General features: G+C 38.5%; 1 protein-coding gene across 5 annotated transcripts; it reads right to left on the reverse strand.

Moving 5' to 3' along the window:
• Window positions 1-273: 273 nt before the first annotated feature.
• On the reverse strand, window positions 274-16,470 carry bag6l (BCL2 associated athanogene 6, like). Of its 5 annotated transcripts, none has more exons than XM_058753931.1 (25): window positions 16,450-16,470; window positions 15,406-15,496; window positions 15,074-15,191; window positions 12,123-12,352; window positions 11,918-11,989; window positions 11,616-11,738; window positions 11,334-11,497; window positions 10,380-10,509; window positions 10,086-10,289; window positions 9,773-10,001; window positions 9,505-9,567; window positions 8,222-8,529; window positions 7,806-7,884; window positions 7,410-7,723; window positions 7,054-7,336; window positions 6,812-6,981; window positions 5,611-5,664; window positions 5,422-5,524; window positions 4,907-5,031; window positions 4,683-4,817; window positions 4,526-4,594; window positions 3,490-3,684; window positions 3,221-3,328; window positions 2,975-3,121; window positions 274-1,045 (listed from the first exon to the last, which is right to left on the reverse strand). In XM_058753931.1, exons 2-25 carry the CDS (start codon window positions 15,481-15,483, stop codon window positions 950-952), a joined length of 3,597 nt encoding a protein of 1,198 aa, XP_058609914.1. In that variant the 5' UTR covers window positions 15,484-15,496; window positions 16,450-16,470; the 3' UTR covers window positions 274-949. The 5 variants fall into 5 exon arrangements, with proteins under 5 accessions (XP_058609914.1, XP_058609915.1, XP_058609916.1 ...); XM_058753932.1 differs by lacking the exon at window positions 16,450-16,470 and adding an exon at window positions 16,045-16,191 and having other exon boundaries at window positions 9,505-9,564; XM_058753933.1 differs by lacking the exon at window positions 16,450-16,470 and adding an exon at window positions 16,045-16,191 and having other exon boundaries at window positions 7,410-7,666.
• Between the last annotated feature and the right edge of the window lie 221 nt (window positions 16,471-16,691).

Raw genomic sequence — 16,691 nt, forward strand, 5'->3', positions numbered from 1 at the left:
ACCATAAATTAAATCACTGTTCAGCTAGCACTTTAGCGACCAAATTTCTGGTTTATAGTTATTGATAACAAAAAAAAAAAAAAAATGTGGTTGAGACAATATTAATGTAATTAATGCAAAAACCATCATCCTCCAAATTATCTAATTTTCTATCTTAAAAAAAAAAAGTAACAAGATACCAATTTGTATCCGGATGTGTGTTTATTTAAAAAACTAAACCATAGCAAAGGAGTTTCTTTAATATAAGTGGCCAAACAGAGGCAGACACAGCTGTTTCTTTAAAACTAGAAGTAATTCTAGACTTGAACCATTTATTTTGTAACTGCCATATTCATGAACAACATGATGGAGCCAACAAGATGTTTTTGGCATGCAAGAAATACTTACAAATAACAGCTCTATGGCATCAGTATGACTAAAACTCTCCCAGTCCTCAGTGACAAATGTGCAGTGCTGTACATCTAATCATGTTCAACATGTCTGGAGCTTGTAAACATCAATCTTGGCATCTCCTCTTATCTACACACAGAGCAGGTCAAGCTGGAATGAATTAGGTTTTCTTCATGTATATGTGCCTGCTGTCATTATTAAAACAACTTATTACAACAATGTACAGCTAATTTACAATGGACAGGGTCATATATGAGTCCTGTCAGAGTAAAACAATGTTTTGACATCTACTAAGATTATAAGATGCTGTTTCTGACAAATGGATGCCATGTAGTGGAAAGAAAGTCTAGTTTCTTCTGCCTCCATGACCGGTCTAGTTCACCGGCTCTATGTTTAGTCACTATCCACACATTTGACTATGGCAGACATCTGAGATATGTGTCAGTCGCCGATTTCAGTCGCCCTCAATGCACGAGACGCTATTGGCCGTTCCTTCGAGACATCATGGTCATGACTATGTTTGACAGATGATAAGACAAGAGTAAACTGAGCTGTTGGGTTAGGAGTCCTCAGAAAAAGCTCTGTGAGTGTTGGGAAAGCGCTGGTGGTTGTATTCTGGATCATCACTCAGTCGTTTCTTTATATCACTCTTCACCTGGAAGACAATGAAGGATGCAAAAGATTTCAAAATGTTCAATGCAATTCAGAGAGTGAGAGCAAGATCACAATCTGTATGGTCTGCATTCCTATTGTCTCGCAAGACTAAATTTGCAGCTTTAATATTGCAATAATAATGTGGGATTGAGTGTGTATATCAGGGGTGGCGAACGTCGGTCCTGGAGAGCCACAGTCCTGCAGAGTTTTGCTTCTTCCTAATCAAACACACCTAAATAAGCTAATCAAGGTCTGAAGGGTTACAAAAAAAGCTCCAGGCAGGTGAGTTTTAATCAGGGTTGGAGCTGTGTCTGCAGGACTGTGGCTCGCCACCCCTGGTGTATATAGCCACTTTTCCACTATCGGGCCGAACGGTTCTCTTTGCTTAACCGTTCCGTTCCGTGCCGTGCCGATCCGGGCCAGTCAGCACGGATACGGTTTCGTTTCCCACTGCGGGGCTGATAACGGATCTCTTTGGAATGCAATTCAAATGCGTCAGTCGTTGCCGTGGTAACACAAGTGTTTACATATGATATGAGGTGTAAATAACCACCGCGTTATGGAGGATGATCAGAAATTTCTTTAGATTTTATTACCAATTTGTGTTTACATTGCTCAAAATAGCGCGCTTAGCAAGCTACGGAGAAACTAGCAGCCAGGCAACAGACAAGTGACGGATCCTGAGTGGCGAGGTCACGCACACGCACTCTACCAGCACGGTTCAGCACGGTTGTCTAACCGTGCCGAGAATTCCGGGCCGAGAACGGTTTGTAATCGTGCCGCGCCGTACCAGGCTCACGTGGAAAAACAACTGGAACCGTACCTGACCGTTCTTAGATCCGTTCGGCCCGATAGTGGACAAGCGGCTTATATTACATTTCTATGGGAAAAGCTTTGAAACTCACAGAAACAGTATGGCAAAATCAGCCCTAAAACTAATACCATTTTCAGTTGTTTTGCTTAACTGAAATAAAGCTGAAATATGATCAATATAAATATTAGATAAAAAAAAAAATAGAAATGCTGTCTTGGCAACTGAAATTAGTTAGTTGCCAAGTACTAAAAGAAAAAATGAATGAATTAAAGTGAAATATAATTATTAAAAAATAAATACAAAAGCACAGAATTAAACAGAATAAATTAAAAGGAAAATAAACGTAAATGTCTAGGGAGAACACAATGAGTTGTATTATCAACACTTCAAAGTCAAGCGGCATTACATTTTAATTAATAAAAAAAAAAATAGATTAGCTTAAAAAGAACATGAAATGGTTAGAAATAGCTATTAATGTACCGTCTGATCACACTGCAAAAGTGATTGTATTCTTGTTTTCCATTCAAAATATTTTATCATTAAAAAAATAAATAAACAATCTGCTTATGAGCTTAGAAATATGAACAATTAAAATGCAAAACAAGTTTTCAGACCCTACCGACAGATATTTGTTGTTTCTGTAAGAATAAATTAAATTGCCGCACGCTGACACACAGCGCTGTTGCGCTACGGGTGTCCCGAGTTCGAATCTCGAGAACCTTTCCTGATCCCGCCCCATCTCTCTCCCACTTTGCTTATTTTAAGTTCTGATCTGTCCTATCCTGATAAAGCCGAAAATGGCAAAAAAAGAAAAGAAAAAAAAGATCAACTTTACTTTGTTCTCAGAAAACAAGAAAAAAAGGGTTCATATCTTCATTTTGCAACTAAAGTTAATGTATCTTGATTTAAGGATATTTGTACTGGAAAATAAGACACACATACTGAGGAAGATACTCATTTCATGTCATAGCTGTATCAAAATACTTTCTGCTCTGATTTAAGACCAGGTAAGGCCTTTATTTGTAAAAGGGCAAATGAGGACTTTTTAAGACCCCTGAATAACACTGGTACGCGCAGGTGTCTCAGGACAGATCAAGTGCGATTTTAGTTTCTTACCTGTTGTGCATACGCTTCCTGCAGCTCCGGAGCCTCCAGCTCCCCCTGTAGGCTGTCTGGGGCACTAACAGGTCGCACCCCTGCTGTCCTGGCAGCTCGACTCACGGCCTCAGCGAGAGAGAGGTGAGGACCCTCCCCCTGCGCGGTCTGTGAAGGGAGGAAAGCAGTTCTAATTGAACTGTTCATTTTGCATTGGTGATCTCTGCTAGCGTTCTAGTTTGAAGTGAATGTAGTTGGCGCACAGACCTTCCTCCTCTTAGCTGGCATCCCATGCAGATAAGCATCAGACAGAGGCGGCTGTGCTTTCATCTTCCTCTGGGTCAACATGTCATGTCTTATGATGGGTACCCACTCCTGATTAACATATTTTTAACACACATTATTACTATATACAATATCGGTAGTTGGTTTATTTTTGCTGTCAAATTTGAGCTCATTTATGTCAGTGTACTACAAAATGGTGATAAAATAAACATTTAGCAGATACACAATCACAACAGACAACAGAGTCTCACAGGTGGAACAGTTGCTGCCCATGGCTCCGCCTCTCCAGTTGACTCCTCCCTGTCTGCGGGTGCCATGGCTACTGCTCCTCGTGTCTCCTCTAACAATGGCCTGCCAGGTGGTTCATCAACATCAGCAGTGTCTCCTGAGGATGCCATGACTTCCTCTGCAGTGGTGGCAGGAGCAGGAGACAGACCCTCTTCCATCTGTAACATATAATCATATATTATTATCATGACATACAGTTTATAGTGCAGACAAACATCCAGATGTGTTCAAGGCCTAAGGGACAGGAAATACACAAAGGACAGTTGCTTATGATGTGTGTGTGTTATAGTTAACAAGACTAATTATTATTTTTTTTAACTTTAACGGCCATTAAATACTAATACTACTAAAAAACAACAGAAATAATAAAGCTAAATATTATTAATAATGATAACAACAAAAGCACAAAAAATTATTAAAAATTACAATGAAAATATTTTTCAAAATAAAAAAAAATCATTAGTTTTAGATCAGTAATGTTTTTTTAAGGCTTTTCTGCTCAACAAGGCTGTATTTATTTGATCCAAAATACAGCAGAAACACTAATATTGCAAAAAATTACAATTAGAAAATAAATAAATAAATTCTATTTGAATATATTTTAAAATGCAGTTTATTACTGTGTTGGAATTGTCATTCTAATATGCTGATTTGCTGCTCAATAAACATTTATTATTATACAATTTTATTATATTTTTTATTTCAGATAAATGCTGTTCTTTTGAATTTTCTATTTTCTTTTCTCCTGATACTCAATACTGGAGTAATTATGCTGAAAATTCAGCTTTGCCAGCACAGGAATAAATTGCATTTTAAAATATATTAAAATAGAAAACAGCTATTTTATATTGTAATAATATTTCACAAAATTACTGTTTTTGCTGTATTTTGGATCAAAAAAAAAATACAGCCTTGGTGAGCAAAAGAGACGTCTTTTAGAAATAATAATTCTTCTATGCACCAGTCAACAAGACTCAATCTCGTTCAGTTAAAACGTACCTCAACACTCATGTTATCTGATTGCTGGCTTGCATGTGCGTCTGCCTCTGTTCTTTGAGACGACTCGCTCTGTACGTAAAAAAACATAATAGAAGCATATTAATTTCTGTATTCTGTGGTTCAGTTTGGGAGTGAATCCTGATGAGAGGGTGAATACCTGCGTATAGATGACGTAATGCTGGATCTGATCTTCAGTGACTGGATTGTGCTCTAAAATCACATGCAGCCTCATGGACATCATACTGGTCAACCAGTTCACCAGACTGGGGTTCACTTCAGTCGACATTCTCCTCTGAATGAGGAGTAAAACATGAATGTGTCAAAACATGCATTCAGTGAATCACCAAACAACCTTCATGAGGATGAATCAATGAATCTTACAATTCGGTGGTTGATGACAGTGGTTAAAGCTCTTTGCTCTCCTCTTAAGCAGTAGAGATTGAGAGCCAAACATTCAAACAGACCCTGGGTGCACATATACAGCAAGCGCTGGCCAAATGTGTTATCTGGAGAGACACAAGAAACAGCGTAATTGTTAACAAAAATACTACAAACAGTTCTCATTCATTTAAATAAAGCTGAATAAAATTAAATATTAGAAAAACTACAAAGTACATAAACTGAAGTACAAAAATTATTAAAACTAATATAATAAAATTACTAATAATAAAAATGACACTGAAGAAGTCCACAGAAAATAGATCTAATTTTTTTTTTTTTTTATGTTACAGATTGCCAAGACAGTTTCCATTTGCCCTTTGTATCATCTCTTTTGAATTCTCGATTCAATTGATTAATGTAAAAATGTCCCCAATAAGGAATAAAGTCATGTAATTTGAATACTGGGGTCAGAGCAGTTTTTGGTTCTGTGTTTGTGTGGATAGTATGGTGGTCACCTGTACAGCGCAGAATGTGAGTAGCCATGCGAGTGAACTGTTGTCTCAGGAAGGATATGTTGGTTTGGATGATGTCCACTCCCTCGTGAACAGTCACATTGGACTGAAACAGATCCAGCACAGAGACTATCAGTTAGCGTGTATGATGAACAAATGTTACAGGATAAATCAGGTGCAAACAAGTCTTACAAAACTCTCTGCAATGTACTCCTCTAGCCCATTGATCAGATCCTCAGCAGCACTCTAAACAACAAAAACCATACCATTAGTATCATTACCACACATTAGTACAGTGCCAGTATTTACATTTAGCAGACGCTTTTATCCAAAGCAACTGACAAATGAGGACAAAAAAGCAATCAAATCAACAAAAGAGCAATAAAATGCAAGTGCTATGACAACGCAATACACGTAGCAAGGTCTTTTTTTCTTCTTCTTTTTTTTTTAAGAAAACAAGCAGTTAGAAAATGAAAAGAGAAATAGTGTTAGAGGGTCAAGTGTTTTTTTTTTTTTTTTTATAATATATTTTTTAATATTTACATATACAATATATTTTCATTTTTAATATATTTTCATTATTCATTTCATTGTTCTTTTGAAGTGTCCATTTCAATGAATCAGTGAATCAAAAAACACTGAATAAATGATTTGTTTGCATCATGACTCCAAAATGTTAAAAAAAAGTCCCTGTTAGGGGTGTGTAATAGTGTTAATTTCGTTAACGAAAACTATGACGAAAAATGTTTGTTGACGAGCTTTTTTCCCTTGACTAAAACGAGACAATAACGAGACTACAATAAGGTCAATAAACAATAACTGTGATAACATCAACATACAATATCTTTGACGATAAAAGACGAGATTAAAACATATAAAAAAAATAAATTAAAAAAAGACAAAATATTATTGCATACTGCTGTACTACGTGAGCTTTCATGTGTGCGGTTGCCAGCTATCAAGACTGCAAATCCCCGAATCAGAGCTTCTCTGTTGAAAGGACACATTTTCTGCCCGGTGTTTTGCTAAATTTTTACAATCTGGGAACCATGTGCATGCACTTGCTCTTCATTGCAAAAGCGCCGAAGATGATCTGAAAACACCAGCAAACAAGTAAGCTGAAGTTTAGCAATCCCCATGCGAGATATTCTGCTTAAATTAAATTCATTCAGCTGGTCTGTGTTCTGTCATGAGATCTCGACTATTTTGTTTGCGATTGTGGTTTCTGAATAAATGTACCTACTCATCCGCTGTTGTTTTAATAGAGAAAAATTATTGCAATTTGGAATAATTGTAATTACTTTTCGAAATCTCATGGTTGTTTTCATAATGTAGACAGAGAGAGTGCATAAGTCTTTGATGTTAATTTTTATAATAAGTAGCTCAAACTCACAGCTATGTTGGCATCGGTGGGCTCTCGGCCTTGCAGATAGTGCTCAGTGAAGAAGGCCATGAGCTGGGGCTGGATGCGGCTCAGAGGCTGAGGATTACCATGTAGCAGCAGAACCATGTCTACCATTGAGAAACTCTGACACACCAGAGACAGCAGATCTCCAAAGAACCCTGCCAAGCAAACACAGACACAAGTACATCAAATGCAACTTTGAGTTGAGCCAATGAAACACAGAAACTGACCCACTGCATCTCCAGTTCCAGGAGTGAAGAGGTTGCTGGTCTGGGAAAGTCTCTGAATAAACTGGGCGATGCTCTCAGTGTTGCCATGACCAGCACCCAGAGAGCCCATCATTGTGGACAGGACGCCCTGCACGATGCCTGTGAAAAGCTCAGGGCTGAGGGTCTCTCCACCTCCACTGGGAGGCTGAGGGGTGGTAGTGTGGGCAGCTCCTGAAGGGGCAGAGGGCGTGGCTTGTGAGGGTGGAGGCTGCTGGTTTGGTGGAGGAAACACAGGCTGGCTGGACTGCAAAGAAAACAGGACGTTCAAATAAACACATTTGGTAAAATCAAACCCATTTGCTTAAAAAGGCACCAACCTGAATGAACTCGGATAGGCCTTGGATAAATGCAGGGACACCTGGAACAGTCACTGTAATGGAAGGAGAACCTCCAGACACCCCTCCAGCAACTCCTCCCAAAAGTGAGCTCAGCAGCTGAGCTAGGTTATCTCCTGGGCCACCCTCATGGGACTGACCCACGGATGCCGTGCTGGTGGTGTGAGTGGACGTCTGACCGGATGTGTTAGCAGAGGATGGAGGAGCAGTTGAGGAGATAGAGGAGGAGGAAGGGGTAGCTGTGGAGGTAGAGAAAGAGAAGGAATGGGACGATGAGGTTGTGGATGTCTGGTCGCCTGATGATGGAAAACATGGAACGTTAATAAGCTGTGTGATGTTGGATCTTGCACAGGAACCGAATAGGTAAGGACCACTCACCTGTGTGCAATGGCATCAAAAGCTGTCCTACCAAACCACTGACCATCTGTGTGAGAGGAGAGGACGTCATAGGGTTGCCCTTGATTGAAGAACAAAAATGAACTAGTTTTATGCAAAGAGATTAGATAGGGTAAATGGTAAAGTCATCACATTACCCAAACCTGAAATACAAGCTTTTTAAATGATATTTGAGCATAAGAAACAACATGAATGAGATTTTGTTACTGATTTGTAATAAGTAATTTAAATATGAATGTGGCAAGCAGTTTTTCAGATTTCCGGATTTTCTTATTCAAGAAGATAGGACTTGAAATAGCTGACCAGAGGTGTTGCAAATATGGCCACCGACTTTCCTTGAAAGGGACTTTGGTTTTATGTCTCTCCAAAACACAATAATGTATCTTAAAAGTTCATACTTGGTTAGTCTGTTGTCCTGCAGAGGGGGGCACTGTTGCCCGCAGGTTGATGGTGGTCCCTCTGGTGCTCATGGGTTGGGGGATGCGTGGAGGTAAGGTGGGCCGTGTGATGACCACCCTGGCCTGAGGTGGCGGAGGAGCCGGGCTGTCTGCACTCTGGGCACCTGTGCCTGCAGTGCCCTGCTGCTGCCCCTGGTGTCCGGCAGAGGCTGCGGTTGCCATGGCGACAGCCTGCTGGGAGATCTGATGCATGATGGCCTGCATGAACTCCGGTGGCAGCCCTGGTAAATGTATGGGTGCTGTGGTGCCTTCAGAGAACAGACGCACAGAATTCAGTGAAAAGTGACTACTAACACTGCTGGAAATTGAAACTGCTGCAAGGTCTGAATTTTACACACAAGACTACAAACAACTGACAAACAACAGCTGTGCTACATCCAAGTGCAAAAATAGTACTTTAACACCACTCAAATTTACTTTCATTTACTCACACGATGTTCCAAACCTGTATGACTTGTTTTCTTCCACTGAACACTAAAAAAGGAATTTTGAATAATGTCCAGAGCAGTGTTGATATCATAAATTAAAAATATTAAAAACCATTTTATGTAATTAAAATAAATTTTAATTTGAAGTATTAAAATGATCATTAACCAAAATAAAAACTATATCAAAAACTAAATAGAAATATGAAAAAGCTAATAAAATTAACAAAACCACATAAAACTATTACTAATTGAAAATATAAAAATAATAGTTTTAGGGCTGTATATATACATGTATGTGTATGTGTGTGTCTCCAATAAACATTTTAATAAGTCTATATATAATAAACATTTAATTCCACAAACCTCACTACCTTTAACTATAAATCTATTGTTGTCAATACAATGTTTTTCATTTAGTCTTCAACATGTGTTTGATGTTGTTATTTTTTTTTTTTTTACTATTTTAAACAATATTTCTCTGAAATTGTCCACGGGTCCCTAAGACCTCCACAGGCAACCCATGTTTAAAGACTAGAATGTATATGGTGAATTTTATTATTATGATGATGTCTGGATCTCTTTAGCCTCGGTTCCCCTTTAATTTGTTGCATGGAAAACATGCACTGTAGAAATTCTGCAAATATTTATTGTTTTGTGTTCAGTGTAAAACAGTAAGTCAAACTGGTTTTGAACGACATGAGGGAATGTAAATGATGAATTTTTTTCTTTCAGACACTATCACATGTTAATGTTGGCACGGCTGGTTACTGACTATAGAGAGAGGTGGAAACTAACCAGTCTCTCCAGCAGCACTGGGGTTCTGTTGCCTTTGGCCCTGCGCTCCACTGTCTGAATCTGCTGCACAGAAATGCACAGATCAGTGGTCGGCAGTTACACTACAGCTACCCATTCCAGGTCTCAAAATTCCTTTTTTGAAAATCAAATCATGATGAAGAAAAGTACTTGGAATATTCTGAAGTGCAGCAGACCAGGAATGGGCGAGCGTGGCTAAAACACAGTGCTAGGAACATTGGGTTTCTGATTGGATGGATTGGTGACATACCATCCAGGTTCATCTGCATCATGACCACTGGCTCCATGGTCTGGTGAGTGATTCTGATCACTCTTGGAGTCCCCTGACCGTGACCCGTCTGTTGACTGGCTCCATTTGGTGGAGGAGGAGGTGCCTGACCCTGAGGCTCTGATTGGTTGCTGGGCTGTGAGGTTTGGGCCTGACCCTCGCTTGTCTGTCTGCTGTTTGCCGTCATGGTCACAGTGGAGCCCAGGTTCATCTAGAAGATAACATATATTTTGAGGTTGACTGTTTGATACCAATAGTATGAAAGCAGTTTGGTATGTATTGTTGGTTAGCTCACCGGAATGGGAATATGGGGCAGTCCACCCTGCAGCACAACAGGGGAGGTGTAGTGAGACATGGGCCGCACCACATGTAAGTGGCGGGGTGGCTGAGCTGATAAATTGCATCGGAGGTCACTCAGAGCCACCAATGTGTTGCCAAGGAGATGGAGTGACTCTCCAATCAAATTGAGAGTGCGCTGATCCTCCTCTCGTTCTTGAGTCTGTCCGAGAAACCAATTTTCAGAAAATGAACATTGCCATACTTACAGTGCATATGACAATTATGTAACATTAAACTATCTTGGGCATACATTGTTATTGTAGTCAGCGGAACTGGCCGCTCCAAGGATTGAATGTGTTCTCTCCATGAATGGACGGAGGCGCTCCTCCACCCTTCGCACCTCTGACAGAACCTCCACCAACTCTAAAGGGTTGGGGTGACTGTTGAGACATGGAAAGAAGTTACACTTGTACATGTAAAAAAAAAATGTAATGGGCCAAAGACATGATGATACACCACCGTTCAACATTCAGGGACAGTGAGGTTTTTTTTGTTTGTTTTTTAGCTTTTATTCAGTAATGACAAATCAAATTCTGCAAGGACACATATTAAAAGTGACAGTAAAAACTTTTATAATGTTATGAAATATCTATTTCAAATCAATGCTGTTCTTTTGAACTTTATATTCAGCAAAAAATCCTGAAAAAAAATGTATCATGGTTTCCACAAACAATATTGAACTGTTTGCAACACTGAATATATTTCTTGAACAGGAAAATATGTACTAGAATGATATAAAAAAAAAGTATATTCAAATGTAATAATATTCCATAATAGTAGTTTTACTGTACTTTTTATCAACTAAATGCAGCTGCCTTATTGATCAAAAGACTTCATTCGAAAATATGAAAACTGACCTCAAACTTTTGTACAATAGTGTATATTGTTTTTTTATGAGAAGACAAGGTTCATGTTATAAAACGTCAATATCTCCCCCAAAATAATGACATTACCAACAATCATTTAAAAAAATTACTTATCTTGAAAAATATTGAAATTATTAAGATGTGTACATTCACATGTATTCAATGTTTAAGGAAAATACATTGACTTTGGTTAATTTGCTCTTAATTTAGTTCAGGTAATAATGTTGTTTTAGAGCCATTAAATCAAAATATACTTTTTTACCTAGATTGTTAAAAGCTTTTTCCTTATCATGGACAATTTTTTTTGTCCTAGTCTAGACCCTAATATTTTCTCTTACTTGGGTCCAGAGTGAGTTGCTCCTTCTGTGTGTGATGCTGATGATGAGGAGGAGGGTGGAGGTGGGGAGCTCTCCATTGGCTGTGCTGAGAATGATGATGATGATGGTGGTGATGGCTGAGGATGTGGTGTCTCTTGCTGAGATGACAGTTCACTTGACTGACCCTGAAACAAAAAGTTACTTTTACCTGAAAATATGCATCATGCCGAATGACTTTTTATATATAATTAAGAAATCCAAAAAGATTGTTTCATTTGTTGGATGTAAATATTTGTTCTGCACCTCAAGTCTGTGGATTAAAGCCTGTGTCTCTCGCAGCAAGCTTTCAGCCAGCTGGAGCCGCATCCTGGGCTCGCTCTGCACTGATTGGTCCACGTTGATATGGACATCCACAGAGCCACTGCTCTGTGAGAGAGGAAATAAATTACTGTAGTGGTGTCCAAAAATAACCTTTCGTTTTAAACAACAGACTGTGACCAGACAAAGCATAAGTGCTTCTAATACAAACATTCAGTACACTACTTATCATGTTCATAATTATGTAAGTATGATTGGTGAAGTTAGAGGACGCAAGGATGACTCACTCCTGTGCTGGTGCTCACTCTGACATTACGCCCCATTTCTCCAACACCAGCCAGCATCTGCTGCACTGACATCTAGAGGGGTGAAATTTAAATTTCTTTTAATAACAGGACCCCTAACACATGTATTACAGTGGCTATTTGAGGTTAAGCGGTCACATAGCCTATTGCAAGCATGTGTCTCTTCACATTAGGAAAGCACTGTAACCTGTATTTGCTGTGGATCCATGATGTTCACAGGCAGGTTAAAAGTGCCCAACATGACATAGTTGTTGGCATTACGGTCATGTGGAGTTCCTGGAAAAGTAGAAGATTGAGAGGAGGTGGATCCTCCATCCGCTGCACCTGAGGAGCCAGAAACTCCACCTCCTCCACCCCCAGACTGACCGCTCTGAGGAGGTGCTCTCTCCACAAGATGAATAACCTTCCCATCAACACCTGAAAAACAGCAAAGATGTTTTTTATCATTAATATCCACTAATAAAAACCAGATCTCATTTACTTAGTCTTAAAAAAAAAAAAGAAGTATTTTAAAATCTGACCAGATAAAAAGGGCTGCACGATAATGATTAAAATGATAATGATTATTTTGCTCAAAAATTATAAATCACAATTATTAATCATAATTGCTCAAGAAATTTATTTTTACATTTCATCAGAATTATTGCACTTAAACATAAGCACAAATTAAGAGAACATCAACTCTCATCAACATTTTTATTTTCAAACAACAAAAAGACGTTTGTAGACTAATGGAGCACAGAGGCTGTGTAAGTGCATTTATTCAGCAACCATAATCACAATCAATATATTCGAGTTTCATGTTTGGATTTATTAGATTTTGTCAGTGAGATGGTTTCATTGCAGATTTAGATGCAGCAAACAGCATAAGTGGAAGAAACACAAACTGGCTATATTACTCTTTCATTTGCCCAGAATATCTTAGTAAAACTTGAACTTGCATGTTTGTATGTATTATTTTGTATTGTATTAGTTTCAGATAATCAGCACTTTTTGGTGTTTTTTTCCCCAGTGCTGAAAGAGCATTTACTCATGGTTGCCAGGTTGGGAAGATTAAAGGTACTGTATGTAGGATTGACTAGGTATTGCAGTCCAAATTCAAAATATTGGAGTTTTTTTTTTGTTTTTGTTTTCACCCGGCCCCTCCTCCTTAGATTTGACACACACGCAGGTTGCCAGATTGACGACACCAAGAGTAGAGCCCTGCACGGGCCACAAATTTAGGCCCTAGCCCAGCCTTGGCCCGAGACACTCAGGCCCTAGCCCGCCTGTGTCCGACAGCTTATCAGAATTACCGGCCCGAGTCCGACCCGAGCCCGTCTTTTTCCCCTTCTCCCAAAACAGCTTATAAACTACTACTGTTTCAGCTATTAAAATAGTTCAGTTTTGTATATAATGGCAACGTGATTATGTGACAGCGGCACAGTCAGCTGATCATAACCTATGTTTGATCAATTCAGCCTTCTCAAATCATCACGACTTGCCTAAAATAAAATCTATAGATATAAAACAGTTCAAGCTTATAACAATGTTTAAACGTTAAACCTAGATAAATGTGCGCTGTATCCAACAGTTTGTGTGGAGAACGGTAAAGCGTGCTTTGCAGGAAATGCACAATAACTTGCATTTTTTTCAGTGGATACGTGGTCATTTTTGCTCATAAAGGTAAAGAGTAGCCTAATACGTCATTCGGAACTGTAAAGGATCTACTTTAATTTGTGCACACTCACAATATCAACAAAACGTTGTGCTTTTATAAAATAAAGAAAACACAAAAATGTTTCACAAAAATGAACCGAAACTCAGCGAATTCATGACTCACAGACATGATAAATAAATCTATAGAAAGCTTTAAATTACTACTTAACAAAATAAAACACATCGAAACACAAAATCTCTTTCATTACCATCATAATCCATAAAGATGCATGTCTCTCTAAAGGTGTGTCTAATGAGGAGATGGCAAGTCAGGATCGGCAACTTCATCCTTGCGAAACGGACTCAGAAAACACTAGTTTATTAGTAAATATTTCAAATATCTCCTTTCTATTTCCCCCAGGCATATTCATGGTAATTACTTTTGCTGTGGCTTTGCGGCGAGCTTCAGCCTATTGCGTGCATTTGAACAAGAACTCTACAGCTGCGCTGACAGCACGCTCTCTGCTGCTGCGGGACACTAAACACCGCCGAGCCGCTCTTGAGAGTCACGGAAGCATGGTCTCGTGTTGTTTCCACCGTTTCTGTTCGTGTCTAAAATATAAAAATAAGGAGAAGCCTAAAACAGGCTCGAGGCATAAAAAAGTTCCAAAGCCTTGGAAGCTTCCATGACTGAAATTAAATACGCTGAGTTTTCTGCCTTCTGGCAACCCGGGGTGCCGAAATACAATTTGGTAAATTGACAGTGGGTTACACAGACCAAAACAGAGACAGACGTTCTGACATGGAACGCACATTTTCAAAGGAGAATAACTGACTGTAGCATTGTTTTTCAGATAAAAAAGTATGTTAACTTAGCATGTTTCTTACATATCTGCAAACATATTATGGTATTTTTATGCTTTAGTAGAGTCAAAAACGTACATACAGCAGCTTTAAGCAAAACACTGGGTGGAAAATGTAAGAAAAAATCTCTAATTGAGGAATTTAAACTTTACACCAGTGCAAGATAACAGAAATGTGAAATAAAACAAAAATCAGGACAAACAACCAGCGATTATGCTTAATTATCCGAAAGAAACAGAAAACATAGGCTAATCCTGATTAAAATACTATTAATCATGCAGCCATACTTTGTCAATGAAAAAATGTACAAACTTTAATTCTTGAATCAATCAGTATTTTTTAATAAATCAACGACTTATATAGACATTTTGAATTAAGAATCACATACAACTTCTACTATTCCTGCCATAGAAAAATATGGTCAAAAATACAAGGAGTAGTATGCTGCTCCGAATTCAGCAACAGTCACTCGTTCAGTTCCTGAATTAATCTGTGTTTTGAACAAAATGGTTGAGTGAACATTCCGATTACTCACCAAGAAAAACAGTTCCTTGTCACCACCTTCTGGCAGGAATGCACCAAAAACAGACATGCAGAGTCATATACAAACAGTTAACCGTTTCAGAAGTGACTCACTGTATTCTGTGAGTGTCCTCTCATCCTGCAGCACTTTACCCTGGTAGATCAACCTCTGCTTATCCACCGGGATCTCAACGGCAGAAGCGATGTGCTCTTTAAACTGCTTCACTGTCCACTGAAATAAAGTAAGAGAGGTGACAATCAGATTACGAAGGCAAACCTAATTGGTTTATCGATTTAAAGTGTATTTAACAGCCTTTCAATATAGCGGTCTGGGTTATACTTTGTTAAATGATTTAGTTGGGTTACATACAGTAAAGCACAAAGAAAATCCTGACAAAATGTTTTTGTCTATGACTGACAATATCGTAAAGCACACAGAAACACACCTCTCCCCTGACAGTGAACGTCCTGCTCTGGGAATCCAGAGTTTTCACGGTCACCTCTATGGCTCCTGGTTCCTCCATGACTCCCAAGTTTCTTTAAAAAGACGAAAAGATGAAGAATGCTTCCAAAAATGATCACAAGGACTAATGTTAGCAATTAACCTCTATGAATCATATCATCTACACTGCTAGCGAAAAAAAATCAGATCTCATTGTAATCAAAGAAGCGGACTACTAGTTTTACCGCGTATTATGAAGCCATAGAAATATCATACACTTGCAGTGCAGCTTAAGTAATTATAACAGGAGCGTCTCATATTGTCTCCATAGTAACGTTGGGCGTTACTAGTACTGTAAATGCTAACAGTACTGATAACGGACATCGTAACACCCATATAATATACACAAGCCATATTTTAATACATTGTATAAACAAAATAGAGACGCCTATTATTAACAACACAAAGTTACCAGTGGCCATGCATAATTGTTATTGTTCACGACCATTACGATATTAGGTACCAGGCTAACAACAGTCAAAGCGATTCGGTTGTGAATTCAATAAAAAAAAAAAACTAACGTTACATATGAATAGCAGCAGAGTATATGTGGGTTAGAAATGCCAAGGATTAAACACCTTACTTTTAAGGGATAACTGTGGCAGTTCGGCGATTTAGTGTTTAATTACAATTTTATCCCACACAACAGCTATAGGGACATGCTAGCTAAGCAGCTAGCTAATCCCAAACGTTGCTTTGCCAGGAAGTGATGTCACGTTCTGCAACTACACTGCTATTTCAAAATAAAGCTGCATTCATAGCCAAAATATACATATCTAAATCCGAAAATTTATATATTTGTTTGTTCCGTTTATTATACAACCTGTTTTTTTGTGATTTAAATGAATTAATTTATAAATTATGTTATAATTTACTCCTAAACGTTGACAAAACTAACAAAATTCCTCCTAATACCACCTGCAACCGACTGACAAGCATGAATGAGTTTATCACCAGTAAAGGATTGATACTGCTGTGCTGGTGTTACCATTACAACTGGGGAGATAGATTTCTTCATTTGTCCCTGCGTTTTTAGGAAAATCAATTACATTTAAGCAGATTAATTTGCAGACAATGCAAGGGAAAACAAAGCAGAAGCCTTGCCAGCTGTTTTTTTTTTTTTTTGCTGGTGGGCGGGGCTAACGTGCAAATTGTAATGCTATTGGCTCAAACTCACCTTTCGTTTTGGTTTCAACAAATCCCTGTGGGCGAATGCAGAATTCATATTCA

The sequence above is a fragment of the Onychostoma macrolepis genome, chromosome 19, assembly GCF_012432095.1.
Source record: "Onychostoma macrolepis isolate SWU-2019 chromosome 19, ASM1243209v1, whole genome shotgun sequence".
Classification (NCBI taxonomy): domain Eukaryota; kingdom Metazoa; phylum Chordata; class Actinopteri; order Cypriniformes; family Cyprinidae; genus Onychostoma; species Onychostoma macrolepis.

Coding starts and splice junctions, on each gene's coding strand:
- bag6l (XM_058753931.1), bottom strand. CDS start 15,483: ATGGAGGAACCAGGAGCCATAGAGGTGACCGTGAAAACTCTGGATTCC. Junction 6,982..7,053: donor TGGAACTGGAGATGCAGTGG/GTCAGTTTCTGT, acceptor TTTGCTTGGCAG/GGTTCTTTGGAGATCTGCTG. Junction 3,122..3,220: donor TGCCAGCTAAGAGGAGGAAG/GTCTGTGCGCCA, acceptor CTCCCTTCACAG/ACCGCGCAGGGGGAGGGTCC.